Source organism: Lissotriton helveticus, chromosome 5_1 (genome assembly GCF_964261635.1).
Source record: "Lissotriton helveticus chromosome 5_1, aLisHel1.1, whole genome shotgun sequence".
NCBI lineage: Eukaryota > Metazoa > Chordata > Amphibia > Caudata > Salamandridae > Lissotriton > Lissotriton helveticus.
The window spans coordinates 206,446,487-206,464,545 of record NC_136065.1 but is presented as its reverse complement, the minus strand read 5'-3'; the positions used below and the strand labels follow the sequence as shown (position 1 = coordinate 206,464,545).

At 47.0% G+C, this 18,059-nt stretch overlaps 1 protein-coding gene across 1 annotated transcript in view; it reads left to right on the top strand.

The window, feature by feature from the left end:
* LOC144753049 (collagen alpha-1(II) chain-like) overlaps positions 1 to 17,514 on the top strand; it is a 131,506-nt gene extending 113,992 nt beyond the window's left edge. The window contains exons 3-5 of the mRNA XM_078640849.1: positions 2,624 to 2,704; positions 14,440 to 14,628; positions 15,435 to 17,514. Of these exons, the coding sequence (XP_078496975.1) occupies positions 2,624 to 2,704; positions 14,440 to 14,628; positions 15,435 to 15,584 (420 nt within the window). The 3' untranslated portion in view covers positions 15,585 to 17,514. The remainder of the gene's footprint in view (positions 1 to 2,623; positions 2,705 to 14,439; positions 14,629 to 15,434) is intronic.
* Positions 17,515 to 18,059: the final 545 nt, after the last annotated feature.

Sequence of the window (18,059 nt, the reverse complement as noted above, 5' to 3'; positions counted from 1 at the left end):
ACTTCAATTTGCTCTTTCATTGGAGCAGCAAAGTTTTGCTGTAGCTACGGTAAAGGGATATCTATCAGCTTTATCGGCTTTTATCTGTTTACCGGATCAACCATCTTTGTTTAAATCTCCTGCAGTATTGAGATTTTTAAAGGGTTTAACAAATAAGTTCCCTCCTACTCCCTTTATTGTGCCTCAATGGGACTTGAACCTGGTTCTTACATATTTAATGGGTTCTCCGTTTGAACCTCTACACAGGTGTCCTTTGAGACTTTTGTCTTTTAAGACTGTTTTTCTTGTCGCAATTACCTCGGCAAGGAGGGTAAGTGAGCTTCAAGCTCTTAGTTCAAAGCCCCCGTTCTTGACCATTCATACTGAACGAATGGTTCTTAGGACCAGGGCTGCTTTTCTGCCTAAGGTGGTAAATCCTTTCCATCTAGGACAGTCCATTACCCTTCCTACCTTCTATCCTCCCCCTCACCCTTCCAAGGAGGAGGAGCGACCTCACCGTCTGGACCCCAAGAGGGCAGTGAGCTTTTATCTAGATAGGACCAAAGACTATCGAGTGGATGACCAACTCTTTGTTGGATTTGCTGGCCTGAAAAAAGGAAGAGCTGTGCTCAAGCGCACACTCTCAAGATGGGTTATATTATGCATCAAAATCTGCTACGCCCTGGCTGGTAAGGAACCTCCAGAGGGTATAAGGGCTCATTCTACTAGAGCAAAGTCATCAACATCTGCTTTGTCTAGAGGTGTACCTGTAGAGAACATTTGTAGAGCAGCGACATGGGCCTCCCTCCACACTTTTGCAAAGCATTATTGCTTAGATAGCGAGGTGAGGAGGGATGGCCATTTTGCGCGCTCTGTCCTTCAAGATTTTCTGATATAGAAGAGTGGACACCCTCCTCCAGGAGTGGGGACTGCTGTGGGAATCTATTCACAAGGTGAGGAATCCACTGGCAGATGTATCCATCAGAAGAACAAGTTACTTACCTTCGGTAATGCTTTTTCTGGTGGATACAGTATCTGCCTTTGGATTCCTCACATGCCCACCCGCCTCCCCGTTGTCCACTCTTCTATATCTGAGTTTATGACAATGTTTAGATGCATTGATGTGGTTATTTATATATATATATATATATATATATATATATATATATGTTATATATGGTGTTTTTCATGCATTATCTTCACACTATGTGTGTATTTTTGGAAGTTATGTACTGGGTACATTGTATATGTATATGTCTTCTATCATTGGTCCGTCCGGGTGCCTCGAAGGCACGGAAAAAAGGGCGGAACTGATGTCATCACGCCGACGTAGGCCTAATAAGGAGTCAGTGACGTCAGTCGGAGTCGCGCACGATGCCGTGCTCCTGTGACGTCCTCCATGCCGGCGTGCTACAAAAGAATTTTCCGAACGTTGCTGACACAGGGGGATATTCACAAGGTGAGGAATCCACAGGCAGATACTGTATCCACCAGAAAAAGTGTTACAGGAGGTAAGTAACTTGTTCTTCAGGGCCCTAGTTTTGCGCACCATTTGTCAGTGACTTACATGGCTCTGCACTTCTGGTGTGGAAATTTGTGTACAGAACTTACATCAGCACATGAGGTTGGTGTCTATGTTGTTACTATGATGTCATCCCGGTGACCACAACCCCAACGACGAACGCGGAGTCGACCGACGCCATCTTCCGACACGCAGGGGTACTGCAGACGAAAAACTTTCCAGATCCAGTCTGATGCCTGGGGGTATTTCTAAGGTAAGGGATCTATAACTAACCTATGTTTCTTACAGATATATCGTTACTGAAGGTAAGTAACATGTTTCTCTACCAGATACATCGTTATCGAAGGTAAGTAACTTGTTTATCAGGACCACTCCACAGGAATCTATTACATAGCATTTCAAGTGCCTGGAAATGCTTGAAGACTGCTTCTTCTGTGGAGTTATCTGTTTCTAAGGACCTTGCTGGTTCACCTGACTAGTGCCCTGTCAGAGTTGGTCGCCCCAAGTAACTTTACCTGACCGCATTGACACATGCCCAAGTTTTGCTTGAAAAAGTTTCTAAGTCTCAAATTGATTGAATTTGCCAATGCTAGCTCGCAGTTGATTTAAATGCTTTGTTTTATTATTACGTAAAAATTCCATATCTATGGAACCCTCTAGCTGATATTTTTCATATTGGTGTCTAAGTTACCATAAATACACAGTCTATTTTTATAGATTGGTGTCTGATTTCTTGAGTGTTGAATTCTTCAGTTGGTTTTGGTGCTGTTTAAATGCTTTACACTTGTTCCTTTGTGTAAGCCCCGCTGCTTAGAGCCACAGCTACACAAGGTCAAGCTGAAGGTGTAAAAATCAAAATCTAAAGGGGTTTGGTAAGTGTATTACATGGTGAGGTTCCACAACGACACCACATAACATACCCCTTTTCCTCACACACCAGATAGATCATTACTGAAGGCAAATAACGTAATCATTTAGCATTCTGTCTGTCACCTAGTGGCAACAGAACGTGGTGACTGGTTTGAGTTGTACTGTTTTTGGTTGTTGCTGGCATGTGACAGAATTTCACTAAATTGAGTGGTTTGCTGCCAATTGTAACTCTTCTTTGTTTGAAAACATTAGGTGCCTATTAAAGCATGGCTGACAGATTATTCCTCCCAGGACAACTTCCAGTGGTTCAGCACCCTTCCGAACGGATTTCTGGTAAGGATGTGAGTGTGTGTTTAATCTGTAGCACAGCACAAATTCATTTATCAATATGCTAACAGGCTGAAGGCCACAGAGTGTTTTAGCATGCATATATTTGTAAAATATTAATATGCAAGAGACCCAAAAACACTTATATGGAGCACAGCAAAAATGGTATGAAAACTAGTTTCTTTGTACTGTTCTTCCTTCTGCTCCCAAATTGTTCTGAAAACTGTCCATTTTCCCAGACCTAAACATATTCTTGTGGCCTACTTCCTCATTTATGTTTGCAAGATTCAACAACTCATGTTCTTTTTTGCAACATTGTTGTTGAAACAATAAACACATTTTTATTCCTACTTCTACATTTACGTTGATCTGCCATTGACCAACGTATTGTTTTCCTTCTCCTCAAATGTAAAATTGAGAATGTCCCTGCCAAGGCTCCCATGGAATCAGCCTGAGGAGATTGTAATCCTTGCCATTGTAAGAGCTTGGGAGCACAGTGAGACAATCTGTGGTTCCTTCTCAGTGTGCACTGAGAGAAGGGCCATTTATCATTGATGGTTCATTGAAGTACTGTCACTCCAGTTAGATTCCAAGGTTGCTCTCTTTAGGCATTCAGCACTGCTGGGGTAGCAAATTCAAGCAGTTTGGGTTTACTATATAATCCCGGGCCCCTGATATTACCTCCTTTAAAAAGAAATGTTGTCCAGAGATTTTCATTTTTGATTTGGGAGTTTGGATCATTAGAGAAGTAATTTAGCTTGGGTAGACATTGCTGAACCAGGCCAAATTTTTCGGGACAACATTTTTAAAAATGGTAGAGTGTTGCAGTGATGATGTAATATTTCAGGCACCATTATGCTAATATACTTCATTTTGGTGTCAAAACATAGGTATCGGGTGCCAAGTAGCCTTATAGAGACAGAAAAAACCTCCTCAGAGCAACCCTTCCACCATTTTCCAAATTGGTGGCTATAATAGAAGAAGTGGTAGCTGTGGAGACCAGCCTTCAGGCTTAATCCAGAAGGAGTGTTAAGCAGCTTGTTTCAGCAGAATTAATCATATGGTGTAGGTTAAACGAAAAAGAACCACACTTTTAGTTATAAAAATAAGTATATTTATTATACACATTCACTAACACATTGGTATATCTCCTACTCGGAGATATCAACACAATACACACAATATTTCAAAAGGAAACAGGTAAGTAAGCACAATTGCACAGTGATATCCAGGGGACGACCAACCCATATACTACAAAAGTGAAATGCGAACTGCGACCGAAGTCGGGACGTGGACCAAAAGACTCAGAATAGCTGGGGACACAAGGGACCACCCAAGGTAAGTACCCCTCAACCCCACGGAGGCTGTGTGCAGAGTGGAAACACAGCTGTACACTCAATGAAAGCCAATGGGAAAGTCGTGGTTGCAGTTTTCAAGAAGAAGGACCCTTCCCAGAGGACCCTGAAGAAACCCTGTGGAAGATGGAAGGGTGGAGAGTCACCCCACTTGTGGATACCCCAGGAACCAGGATACCTACACCAGGGAAACCGGGTGCATAGGTCTGAAGTGATGTCAGAAACCACTGTAGACCACAATGGAGGACTTCAGTGAAGATGATGCTGGCAAAGAAGGTGTAAGAGTCCGGTGGAATCCAAGGATGGATTCTTGAAGAGAAGTACCTGCATGCAGAGGGGACAGAGTCTATGCCACTCAGGAGTGACCAGGAAGCACAGAAGACCAATTACTACCGTTGACGGAAGATGCAGGAGAGTTGACAGTGACCTTGTCACTGCAGCTGTGATGACCAGGCAACACTGCTGTCCCACGTCAGAAGTCGAGAACCATAGGGTCGGTGTCCAGCAGGAGCACCAACAAGCCTTGGCAGCAGCAACAGACATGGCAGACGAAAAAGGTACAACGTTGGGACCAGCATGGTCCAAGGGACTCCCGAAGTGCAGGAGAGTCTGAACATGGCCGAGCAAGCAGGTGAGCCCACTGAAACTCAAGAAGACCCTTGAGAGGACCCATGGGCCGAAGGCACAGGAGTCGCAAGAGGACCTCGAGCAGCTAGCCAAAGACGCAGGCCCACGGTGCAGAGCATGCAGTGAGGATGAAGAACTTGGCAAGAAGAGATGCTGGAGGCTGGAGCTTTTTGCAGCCTGAAGATCTCTGGAGGACCAAGTCAACAAACCTTGGCAACAGCAAGTAAATGTGGTGCACATGAGTGCTGCTCCAGCAGTTCCGATGAGGGGTACAGGCCTCAAACTTGCTGAGAAGACAGTGCTGGCTTTGAGGGAGTTGCAGAACCACCACCTGTGTTGCTGATCTTTGCGAAGTCTGTGGGACATCAGGAGTAGCAGACCAGTCAGCTTAGTTACGGTGTCTGCAGATGCAGGGGAGTGACTCCTTCACTCCAATCGAGATTCCTTTGGGTGTCTATGATCCCACAGGCCTGGAGAAGAACCCGGATGAAGCACAGGCACAGATTACATGGAAGGCTGGCAGGATGACGAGACCAGGAGCAGCAAGAGGCTTCCTTGGTGCTGTCTCGGTTCCCAAGCAGAGTCTAACGAAGTCCAAAAGTGCCCAGATGGTAGACGTAGATGTGGTTTCGGATCCGAATCTTGTCCCAAGAGGAATCTGAAGAGCCACCCACAGGTAAGCCCTTAAGTACACTAGGGAAAGGGTTGGGATGATTCAGGGTTCCCTCCCAAAGGAGGGGACGGACAGAGGTAAGGATACTCATATCCTTTGTCCAGTTTCACGCCAGAGCGGGAGCCAACGGCACCCTGAACTGGTTCCAACAGAAGTATGCAAGGAGGGCAGTAAATGTACCCTTCAAAGTAGTCTGGTGGCACTGGCAAGCACCCCCACCCCAGCCCAGTACACTAAGTCCTGTCAGGGAGGTGGTTACACCTTCCTGTGACAGGAAACATATTATTCTACCTTTCCCTGCTCGAGCCTGGCTCAGCAGCAGAAGGGTAGAATTGTGTCTGGTCAGCAGCAGCATTAGCTTGATGTTAGACCATGAAAGGCTGGAACTTGGAATACAGGGGGGCTCCCTAAGGGAGCCCCCCAGTCAATGGGATCCTACATCTGACACGGGAATCGGTATTGGGGTAGGATTCCAACATGTTTGGTACCAAACATGACTGGTTTTGGGGCAGCCAATATATAGTTAGACATCTCGTAACTGACTTGATGTTCACTATATGTCTAAAATGGCTGACCACACTCACAAAGCTGGGAGAATTGACTCCTAGGTTTGAAGGGGGTGTCCTGCTCATGCATGATCTCAGTCAAACTAGTCAAAAAAAGAGAATGACACCAGCAAAAAGTGCGGGTGACCATGAAAGCAGATCCATTCTCTGAGTGTCTGTCATTGGTCTTGATTGAGGGAATACCATAAATGCCTAACACACTGTAGGAAAGTAGAATCTGCTTTCATGGTTACCCCCACTTTTTGCTGTTGCCCCTCTGTCCAGCCCGTCCTCTGGAGGGGATCCCTGAATCATCCCAACCCTTTCACTAGGGTACTCAAGGGCTTACCTGTGGGTAGCTCTTTAGATTCGTTGTGGGACAAGATTCAGATCCAAAACCACTTAATCTTCAACTGTCTGGGCACTTTGGACTTTGCTGGGCTTCGCTTTGGGAACTGAGACTGCATCTGGGAAGACTCCTGCTCCTCCTGGTCTTATCGTCCTGCTAGTCTTCTGCATCGTCTGTACCTGTGCTCCATACAGGTTCTTCTCCAGGCCTGTGGCCATCCAAGACACCCGAAGGAATTTCCCTTGGAGTGAAGGAGTCACTCCCCTGCAGGCACCCCAACCAAGCTGACAGCTCAGCTACTCCTGATGACTCCAAAAGGCTCAGCAACACAGGTGGTGGTTCTGCAACTCCCCCGAGGCCTTCACTGTCTTCTCAGCAAGTTTGAAGTCAGTATCCACTGTCTGAACTGCTGGAGCAGTACCCATGTTCACTACGTCAACTTCCCGTTGCCAAGGCTTGTTGACTCTTCTCCAGAGATCATCGAGCTCCAAGAAACTCCAGCCTCCAGCATCACTTGCTGCCAAGATCTTCATCCTCACCGCATCCATGCTTGGTGAGCTGCTCGAGATCCTCTTGAGACTCCTATGCCTTAGGTCTTTGGCTCCAGTGGGCTCCCATACTTACTCGAGGCCTGCTCGGACTCCCCTGCACTTGGTGAGTCCCTTGGAACTTGCTGGTCCTGACACTGCAACTTCTTCACTTTCCTCATCTGTTGCTGCTGCCAAGGCTTACTGGTGTTCCCGCCAGACTCCGACCCCCTGGCTCTCGACTTTCAATGTGGGACAGCTTGTGAATGATTCCTGGTCTTCCACAGCATCATCTGGTCCTCACAGCTGCAGCGACAAGGGCACTGTCAACTCTCCTGCATCTTCTGTCATCAGTGGTTTTTGGTCTTCCATGCCTCCTGTTCACTCCCAGATGGCATAGACTCTGTCCCCTCTGCTTGCAGGTACTCCTCATCAAGAATCCACCATCGTATTCCACCGGACACCTTCACCTTCTTCGCCAGCAGCATTTTCACTGAAGTCCTCCATTGTGGTCTACGGCGGTTTCCGACCTCACTTCACACCTATGCTACGGGTTCCCTGGTGTAGGTATCCTGGTTCCTGGGTATCCACAGGTGAAATGAATGTTCAACCTGCCATCTTCCACAGGGTTTTGTCAGTGTCCTCTGGGAAGGGTCCTCTTTCTTCATCACTGCAACCGGGACTTAACCCGTTGACTAACATTGAGTACACGGTGTGTTCCCACACTGCGCACGACCTCCGATGGGTTCCTAGATTCTCACCTTGGGTGGTTCCTTGGGTCCCCGGCTCTTCTCCGTCTTATGGGTCCTTTCTTGACTTAAGTCATGGTTCGAATTCTACTATTTTAGTATATGGTTTGGTCTCCCCCTGGAGACCACTGTGGATTTGTGCTACTTTGTGCTCTCTTTACTGAATATTTTGTGTATTGTATTGGTATCTCCAGGTAGGAGATAATACATTGTGTTCTCCAGTATTAGGGGTGTCTTTCATAGATTCACATACTTGAATATTCCCCGTCGTCAAAGTGGGAGTGCCACGGTACATAAAATAGCAATAATGCTAAATATATATATAATATATATATACATAATTAAAGAACAGGTAAATACAACTGAAAACCTCCAGAACAATTCCTACATAGGAATGCATGGTAAAGAGAAAAAACCACTTGTAACACATTAGTGTCATTATGTTAGTCCAAACTACAGCCAATCGGGCGCAAGCACCCTCTAGAACCTTCTCCTCAGAAGCTCCAGTCCTCAGATTTTCTACCGCACGTCGTGTGAAGGGAGTCTCCCTGAGCTCTGCTCAGTTCTTTGCCTCAAATCTTCTACTTCCAGTCTTCTCAACATGTCAAGTAAGAAGTCTTTATTCAGACCTTGCTCTTCTTGTGGGAAGCTGCGTCTTTTTGATAAGGACCCCCACCAGAAGTGTATTTATTTTCTATATCCTAAGCATGAAGTTGGCAGCTGCAAGTTCTGTAGAACTTTTTCTACAAAGACTCTGAAGGACAGAGAAGGCCGACTTCTCCTTTGGCTCCAACGTCTAAAAGACAAGGATTCTGTTCTGTCAGACGCAGAAAGTTTCCAATCTGGTCCTTCTACAGCAGCCTCTAAGTGTGGTAGTGTACAGGATATTCCTTCTCCTTTCCTCAAAAGGAAGAAAATGGCCCTGCCTCTGGCCTCTGTGGTGTCTCCTACCATTCCTACTACCGTTACGCCCACGAGACCTGGCTCTCAGGCATCTTATGCTGCCTCTAGGAGTGTTTCCACGCCTCTTAGGGTTCCGTCGTCGACGGGAGCGTCTATGAGCGTTCCGACGACGGGATCCGCAGTGTCTTCATCGTCGACGACGACGCTGATGACGACATCAGCTTCTGCTTCGTCGACGATGGTCTCGTCGTCAGCCTTCACGTCGACGAGAGTTTCTTTGCCTTCCCAGCCTGTCTCGTCGACGATTCCCATCACCTCGTCGGCGAAGGCTCCATCTACGGAGGTTCTGCCTACGTCGACGACTCCGTCGACGGCGCAGTCGTCGACGGAGTCGTCGACGTAGGCAGAACCTCCGTCTACGATGGATCACCCTTCGACAGTAACTATGACGGCGACTCCGTCGACAGCCACACCAACAACGATGGATTCTTCTAAATGGTCTGCAAAATCAACACCGTTGACAATAGCGTCGACGGCACCGTCGATGGTGGCACCGGCTTCCTTTGCCTCGTTGCCTTTAGTGCCTTTAAAGACTTTAGGATCCTCTGGCACTGCTGATCTTTCCCAACGTCGCAGTAAGGCTCCGTGCCACCAGTTATCTGCTCCAGAGCTACAACCACCTTCTCCAATGTTTGCCTCTACCTCTGAGCATGACACTGATTCTGAGAATGAAGATGACACGTTTGGGGCAGCCCATAGGCCCTCCGATTTGATCATCAAATGTCAGGAGTCTTATTCTGACGAAGATGGCGGAGACCAAGAGTCTCAACCTGAGGAACAGTTTGTCCAAGTTCCTATGGCTACGTTGCCATTGTCCTTAATCTCCAATCTCCAGCATATGCTGGATGACTACAACCGTTGTTTCCCAGCAACGCCGCAAGGTACTCCTGTGCAATCTCCTGCTGCCGTTGCACTGCCTCCACCGTCTCTTCCACCGACTTTGCCGCCCACAACTTCGTCCCAGGTTCAGACGTCCATCAGAATTCAAACTACTGTGTATCCGCAGGATGCGGATGATGAGGCGGTTCCAGAACGAGAGGACGGAGAGGTCCATGAGGATTCGGACGAGGATGTAGGCGAACCCGGTATGGCGGAGTGGGACGACTACCGAACGCAGACGCCCTCTACTCAGCCAGGAGACTCTGGTGATTCACCTCCAGTAGATATCGCCAGTTTTCATCTACTAATGGATAAAGCAGCTCAGCGTTTCAAATTACCTAGAACGCATTGTGAGGAGGACTGTTTCCTCTACGATTTTAAAAATAAGCCTTACAAACAGGTCCACACGATTCCAATAATCGATTTTGTTTGGAAGGAAGGACTTAAACTCATGCAGGCTCCAAACACGTTACCTGCTCAAGTACCGCGCCTGGAGAAAAAATACAAGGCCCCAACCGGTTCTCCGGCATGCTTGATCTCTCACCCTAAGCCGGACTCAGTAGTAACTCAAGCTGCACAGCGTAGAGCCCGGAATCCAGCGTCTCCAATCACATCACCGCGCCTCCCGATAGAGAGGGTCGGCGCCTAGACGCTATTGGCCGCAAGTTTTCTACCATGGCTTCCACTTCTGTTCGAGCAGCCAATGCCTTAGCCATTATGGGACGCTATGACCGGCAGATGTGGTCGGACATATCTGCATTAGTGGATCTAATACCGGAGGCCTCCAAGGCGGACGCTCAGCAGATTCTTCAGGATGGGAAGAGAGCATCGGAAGAAATGATCAACTGTGCAGTCGATATTGCTGGTACAGGTTTCCGTCTGCTTGATAGTGCAGCTGCCCTCCGACGCCAGGGTTCGTTAAAATCCACCTCCTTCCGGCAGGAAGTCCAATCCAGGATCCTTGATATGCCGTATGATGGTGAGTCGCTATTCGGGTCTCACATACATGACGCTCTGGAGTCCATTAAGAAGGACACCGATACTGCTAGGTCATTGGGCTCGTTGCAATTCCGGAAGCAGCCCTTTCAAGGTGCGCGCGGACGTGGCACTTCTTCCACATTTCGAGGAGGACAACAGTACCGCTCCTACAATCAGGGCAACCAGCGTTACGCATCCAATCAGCAGCAGTCCAATCGTCAGCAGTCCTCCAAACCCTATAGGGGAAAGTCCGCCTATCGCGGATCCACTCCTAAGCGCCAATGACTTTTATCATCCCCAAAGTGTTGGAGGTCGAATCTCTCTGTTTTATTCTCAGTGGTCCTCCATCACCTCGGACCGCTGGGTTTTAGACATTGTACGAAGGGGTCATACCTTAGAGTTCGTCAAGATTCCTCCTCCTACTCCACCATCTGGCCCGCCTCCTCCACACCTCAAGGAGCTTTACCATCAAGTCCGTCTTCTTGTTCAAAAAGGTGCAGTCGAAGTGGTCCCGGTGCATCAAAGAGGAGAGGGATTTTACTCTCGATTCTTCCTCATACTCAAGAAGACCGGAGATTGGCGATCCATTCTGGATTTGAGGGCTCTCAACCAATTCCTCAAGAGCCAATCTTTCCGCATGCTGACACTGCTTGAGATCCTGCGTCTTCTATCCAGCGGGGATTTCATGACCACCATAGACCTTCAAGACACGTACTTTCACGTCCCGATTCTCCAACAACATCGCCAGTACCTGCGTTTCAAGGTGGGGCAAACGCATTATCAGTTCAAGGTCTTGCCCTTCGGGCTTCGCTCAGCTCCTCGTGTGTTCACGAAGGTACTGGCTCTGGTGGTGGCTCACCTGCGTCTCCAAGGTGTTCAAATTTTCCCTTACTTGGACAATTGCCTCCTCAAATCTCAATCCCACCATCAACTATGTCAGGACACTCGTCTTTGTCAGCAGGTATTTCAATCCCTGGGGTTGGCAATCAACGTCGAAAAGTCACAGTTTGCGCCACTGCAAACCAGAAATTTCTTGGGAGCTATTCTAGACACGAGACTATCAAAAGCGTTCGTCTCACATGAGCGGCAACAGAAGATCCTTCGTCTGGTCGCCCTCATTCGAATAAGACAGTCCGTTTCTGTTCGGACGTTAAAATCATTTTTGGGTATGGCATCATCTTGTATCGCACTGATCCCAAATTGCAGGTTGCGAACCCGTCCCATTCAAGAGGAACTGGACGTACAGTGGCGTCAGGTCTCCGGGTCCTTCAACGATCTAGTTGCTGTCACAGCCCGTATGAGAGAGTTTACATTGGTGGGCGCAGCCAACCAACCTGGAGATGGGGACGTCGTTCCTTGTTCACTCACCAGATCTCACGCTCACGACGGACGCCTCCCTGGAGGGCTGGGGCGCTCATCTCCAAGGCCTCTCCATCAAAGGCAAGTGGACTCCGCCCCAACGCACGTGGCATATCAACAGGCTAGAGTGGATGGCGATCTTCCTAGCGCTCAAGTCATTCCTATCTGGGGAGTCAGTGCTTATCCAAACGGACAATACCACCAGCATGCACTACGTGAACAAGCAGGGAGGAACCAAGTCTCCACACCTGTCTCGCTTAGCCCAGTCAATTTGGGATTGGGCTCTCCGTCATCAGATCACCTTGACGGCTGTCCATCTGCCGGGCGTGTCCAACATCCTAGCGGACTCTCTAAGCAGATCCACATCATCGACACACAAATGGGAACTGCACCAGCCGACTCTGCATCTTGTGTTCCACCGATGGGGTCGCCCAGCTCTAGACCTCTTTGCAACGCCAGAGAATCGAAAATGCCCATCCTACGCAAGTTGGCATCCCCACCCCGGTTCGTGCGAGAATGCCCTTTTGATCGATTGGTGCGATCTATTTGCTTACGCTTTTCCGCCGATTCCGTTAGTACCGTGGGTGCTGTGGAAGATGCGGAGGCAGCCCTGTTACATCCTATTGATCGCTCCTCGTTGGCCCAGACAGGCATGGTTTTCGGAATTGCTTCTGCTGTCCCAGTGCGAGCCCATTCCTCTGCGTCCTCGTCCAGACCTCCTAACGATGGACAGGGGCCAAGTGTGCATCCGGATCCCTCCACGCTACAATTGTCAGCATGAAACCTGAGCACCTTTAATTCGCAGACTTAAACATATCTCAAGAATGCAGAGACATCCTCGCTTATACTAGGGCTCTGTCTACCATCAAGACTTATAAACTCAAGTGGAAGAGATTCTGTCATTGGTGTGTGGCAGCAAATGTCCATCCAATCCATTCTACTCCGGAGCAACTTTTTCCGTTCTTCTTAAATCTCGCTCAGTCCGGACTTTCACATGCTACCTTGAGAGTTTTCCTAGCCGCAATCTCTCGCTTCCGACACGATGGCTCTTCTTCCCTCTGCTCGTCCAGAATCATACGCCAGTTCTTCAAAGGGCTCTTCCGAAAGTTCCCACCTGTTCGGCGCCCTCCTCCACCATGGCACCTCAATGTTGTACTATCTCAACTTATGAAGGCACCATTTGAACCTATCCATAGGTCTGATATCAAGTTCCTCACCTGGAAGGTTGCGCTGCTTTTGGCTTTAACTTCATCTCGTCGCGTAAGCGACCTTCACGCTTTCACTATCAAGCCACCTTATCTACAGTTCAAACCTGACGGCGTGGTGCTTCGCACCAACCCCTCTTTCCTACCTAAAGTGCCTACGGATTTTCATCTGAATGAGCCACGCGAGCAGCCTACCTGCCCTGTCACCTTCCCTGTGTCTGAGTGCCAGATATGTTTTGTAGTCTAACGCGCAGAGGTCATCCATTGCGCTTTTATACGCCAAGCGAGCCTGGGCTAGAGCTTGGTCGATCTGGGGGTCGGTGTGGATGCGGAGCTCGTAGCTCTGTATTGCTGACTCATGAGTGTGAAGTGCAGTGGTCAGTGTTTTACCGGGTGCCTTAAGTTGCCTTGATGGTGTGCCCACAGAGAACAGCCTTAAAGGCGTCCCATTCCACTCAGCTGACGAGGCAGTTCCCTCGTTTACTGAGAAATAGGATTCGATGGAGTTTAGGAGGGTGGCCCGGTAGGATGAGTCGGCCAGCGTGGCACTCGGCAAGCGCAAAGTCAAAATCTCGGGGCGCCTCATGCCCCAGGACAAACTCAGTTAAAGCGGGGCATGATCAGAGAGATCACGTGCCAAATAGTCAGCGTGTAGTATGCTGTGGAGGGCATTGTCCGAGCAGAGCACAGCGTTTATTCGTGTATATAAATCATGTATTGTCGAATAGAGTGAGTAAGTGCGTGTCTGGGGATGTAACCTACGCCATATATCATGCATCTGCATGTTAGACACCCACTCCGACATATTTTGTGCCAGCTTAATAGATTGTACCCCCGGGATAGGGGGAGAGAGCAGTCCATTTAAAGATCTTGCACCCTGTTAAAGTCACCACCCCAATATATGGGGACTGTGAGATCTGTGTGCAGAGATGGTGTAAGTGTTTGTAGGAAGATGGACTGACCTGAGTTTGGGGCATATAGAGGTCATATTTAGATTACTGATTTTTCTGTTGCTCATCATCTGAGGGTCCAGAAGTTACTTGTATTTAAAAGGATGTTGCACCTACTTAAAGTCTGTATCTTCAATTCCAAAGGTGGGACAAAGCTGCAACTGAGTCAGAGGGAGCCTTATATTGTTGCGTGTTGGCTTTTGCAGATTTTTTTTTCTTATTGAGTCTGGAGGAATTTAAAAGGTGAGTATTCAACAGAAAGAGCATTACCAAAAGTTAAGTAATTTATTCTCTGAGGTGCTTGAAACGTCATTGACTTTCTTAGTGTGAGCCACATGTTATTTCGGTGTAAGATCAGACGAATTTCATTGTGTTGATAATGTGTTTTTAAGTTTCGTATGGATTTGGTTAGTCATATCCTTGAGGTGCCAAGGATCGCAGCTTCTCTTCAGTGTTCCAAAGATCATTGGGACTTTCTTAATATTGACAGAATGTCTTTGAGGTGCCAGAGATAATCAGCCTTTGAAGCACACTCATGTTCATCAGTGAGGATTTGACCCTTTCTGTCACTTATCTTTGTAGTTTGAGTATGCCGACAGTAACACAGTGCAGTTACGCTTTCTCAAGCTGCACAGTGCCCTTGCCACACAGACCGTCACATACTCCTGCCGGACGGATCCAGAGAAGGAGGGGAAAACAGCAGAGAAAGAGGTCAAGTTCTTAGCTGATACCAGGGAGCAGAGCTATCTGGCAGTGCTGCAAGGGTGCGAGGTAAGAGACTGATTGGCTCAACAGCAATATTGCTAATTACATCACGAGGGACAGGTACATAACCCAGAGTGAAAAAGAGGGTAGTAGAATTTATTTAGGTTAGTAGTTATGATAAAGCGTCTCCTAATTGGCGTTTAATTTGTTTCCTGAATTCACTTTGGTACACGATATGAACCTCAGTCAATGCCTTGCTACATATCAACATTTCTATCATGGCTCTCCATAAACATTCACACTCTCACAAATACCTATCAGGAACTATTATTAATAAACATCCCCTTACACTGAGGTGCTCGAACCCTCATAAGGGGATACGCATGCAGAATGCCCCTTTATCGGTCTCTCACTCAGGAACATTTCTTTGCATGCTTTATCTCTATATTTCCAGCAGCTCTTACAAAAACTGCTATGGGTCCCCACATCTTCTCAGGGATTGTGACACCGTTTCATCAGTGCCGTATTGTTTCTAGACCTTTCATGCCGTCTGAGTGCACATAGTCCTCCTGAAAGAAATACCCCACCCCAGGGACTACCATGTCTTCTTAGGAACACCAGTTGTGGCCTATTTCAATGGGGTGTGGCAGACTGGGGCAAGGGAGGTAGGTGTGAATAGTGGAACTAGTGCTCTGTGCAGTCGTTTATCCATTCGCCATTAGAGGGAAGGAGCACTGGTCATTTTATCCAAGCCTATTTACTATCTGTGACGGAGAGGCGAGGATCTCCTTCCTCTGTTTGGTCATGAGCTCCCATATGGGAGCGGCAAGGATCCTTCATTATTCTAACCATTAATACCAGCTTCCTTGTAGTTCCAGAACGAGTCTGTGCTCATGGACACCATCCTGACCTTCGCCACCGAGGAGCTGGCTTTGCTGCCTGTGAGGGATGTGGCTGTGTTTCACAATGGGGAGACCTCGCACTACTTCGGCTTCACCATCGGACCGGTGTGCTTCAGTTGAAGGCAAGAGAACTGCCCTCAAACACACCCATCGTGGGGTGCAACAACCTCGTCCTACCTCCTTCCTCACGAACAGGGGAGTGAAGGGCCAAAAAGACAAGAGACACTCACCTTTCCCTGTAACTCTTTAGGGTGCTACAAGTGCTATTTATAAGACTTTTTTTTATACTAAGGCCCCGGAAGCCATGGACTGAAGCTCCTTTTGAAGGACTCAAATATTGTTTACAAGGACAGACTTTAATTATTAATGTATATATATATATATGTATAATACGGTGCTAACAAGTGACTGGTGTCCTCCTTAACTCTTCCACAGGGATTGTGTGCTGTTTTTTCAGTTTGTTTTGTAAAATATCATTTCTGCACTCAAGGTTTCTCTGCCATCAAGTCTCCTCACCATTACACCTCCTTTTATTGAGATTTTTGTTTTAGCTGAGTTGAGGGGTGAATGGAAAACAGAACTGAAACACTCTTATTAGACAGAGGACATCTCTTTGCTAGACCAGCGTAGAGGCTATTTTGGACCCTTTTGAGAAACCTCCAAAAACATATCTTTATCTCTGATTTTTCAATTACAAAGTTGCCAGTCTGAGATGTAGTGCTGTATTGTAGCATCCAAGTGTTGTGAATCACCCCCCCCCCAGTAAACATAACCATGCATTGTCTCATTTGTAGGACATGGGGGAAGAAAGGAGTAGGACTTCAGGTAACTGTTGCATCAACGTTAAAATGCTCTGCTGGGTGGAGCTCCTGAAAGTGTGACAGACACGTTTTCAGAGAAGGTACTTCTAGACAGAAGGATCATAAGTTCCTTACTTTTCCTGTAGATTAGAAGTACACATATATCTTCAGGAATGCATGTCGTGGGACTAGGGAGCTATCACTACCACAGATAGCAAGATTCTGAAGTACTAATGCCCTCATTTACTAAAGTGTCCATGGATCTTTAAGATGGTAACTAAATTGATGCTATCTTTTGAATCACAGATGCACCCATGCATACCTTTAAGTAAATAAAGGCCTTAGTTTACAGTGTTCAGATTGATTATGTCTCTCATTTTTGTATTTTACCCTGAAGATCTCGAACTGATCATCCTGTCAGCTCACCATGGCATCAATGTGTGTACATGTATGTATGGCTACTGCAACCAGTTTTAAAATCCTTTTCAAGGCTAACTATATTTGGTGGTGGGTTATGATCTAAAAAATTAGTTCACATTGGTGGTTCTGGCCAATCAGAACCCTACAATCTCATCTAGTTGTTTTCTGAAATATCGCTGCTCTTTTTCTTGTTATGAAAAGATTTCAGAAACCAGCAAACATTCTACCCCGTCCAAGGCAATCTCTAATGGAGAACGCAACTGTACTGCTGCTACGGTGTTAAAAAGTCCATCCTACAAAGGGAATGTGAGAGGTATCTCTCATGACTCAGGTAACTGGGGAGAAAGTTTACATGGCTGTAAGCTGTAGAGCAGTCCACCAATATGTGCTTGGTGACTTTCAGGACATTCTGCTGCCTTTCTGAAAGGAAAGGCGATGCTGGTGGTCGTTTTCTAACACAGGTTGGCTGTGTGCCATAGTGTTCACTCTTTGAGTGTGTGATTGGGTAAAACATTGGTCACCATATGGCTATAGCATTTTGTTGGTATAGTCAATCGAACTGTGACTTGACATGCCTTCATCGGTATAGTTGCTGATGTTAGTGGTATATCTCCCCAAAACCTATGCTGACCTCCACTAAGCCAGGAAGAAGCAGCTTATGTGGAGCAATCCTTAAATGTTTCTGTATTGTCATGAACTGTGTTTCTGGAATTGCATTTGTTTATACCCACCATGAAAGTGATATGCTGGTCATTTTGGGTGGTATGGATTTCCCTTGTTCTTGTAAAACTGTTGATGTTTTATTGTGCAATAAAACCTGTCTGTCCCGCACTTCAGAGTTCTCTTTTCAATGTCAACCAGTTTCTTCAAGCAATGTATTAAATTATGCTTTGTTAAGTATGTGAAGATGGGATGATGTGATACCTGTTGTAGGTCGTATTTATATCGTAGTACAGTCTGCATATACTCGTCATCATAGCATGTCCTCAAAAACGTATTGCTCTGCAGGGAGTAGAAATCAAAATGTAATGGGCTGAATAGAATTCACCCTTCATCTGTTTGTGGTGGAAAGCAGCTATCTGTTCCCAGTATCCTGCTGGATACTTCTAACTGCTAATTCCTCACCTTGTGACTATTCCCAGGCGCTAAACTGGATGAGAAATCTTGAAAGCCGTCCTCCTCAAGCTGGTAAGTGGCTCTGTCAGTGTAGTTCCACTCCATCAGTGACATGCAGAGTAAAAACACACATGCTCTCTGAAGTATGTTCATTTTTTTGCCGCTCCTTCAGACTCCGAGTGCTCTACTCTTATTATCTTCTCTTGTGAAGTGACTTTTTTCTTCTCACCTAAACTTTTTCATATGATACAAGGGATGT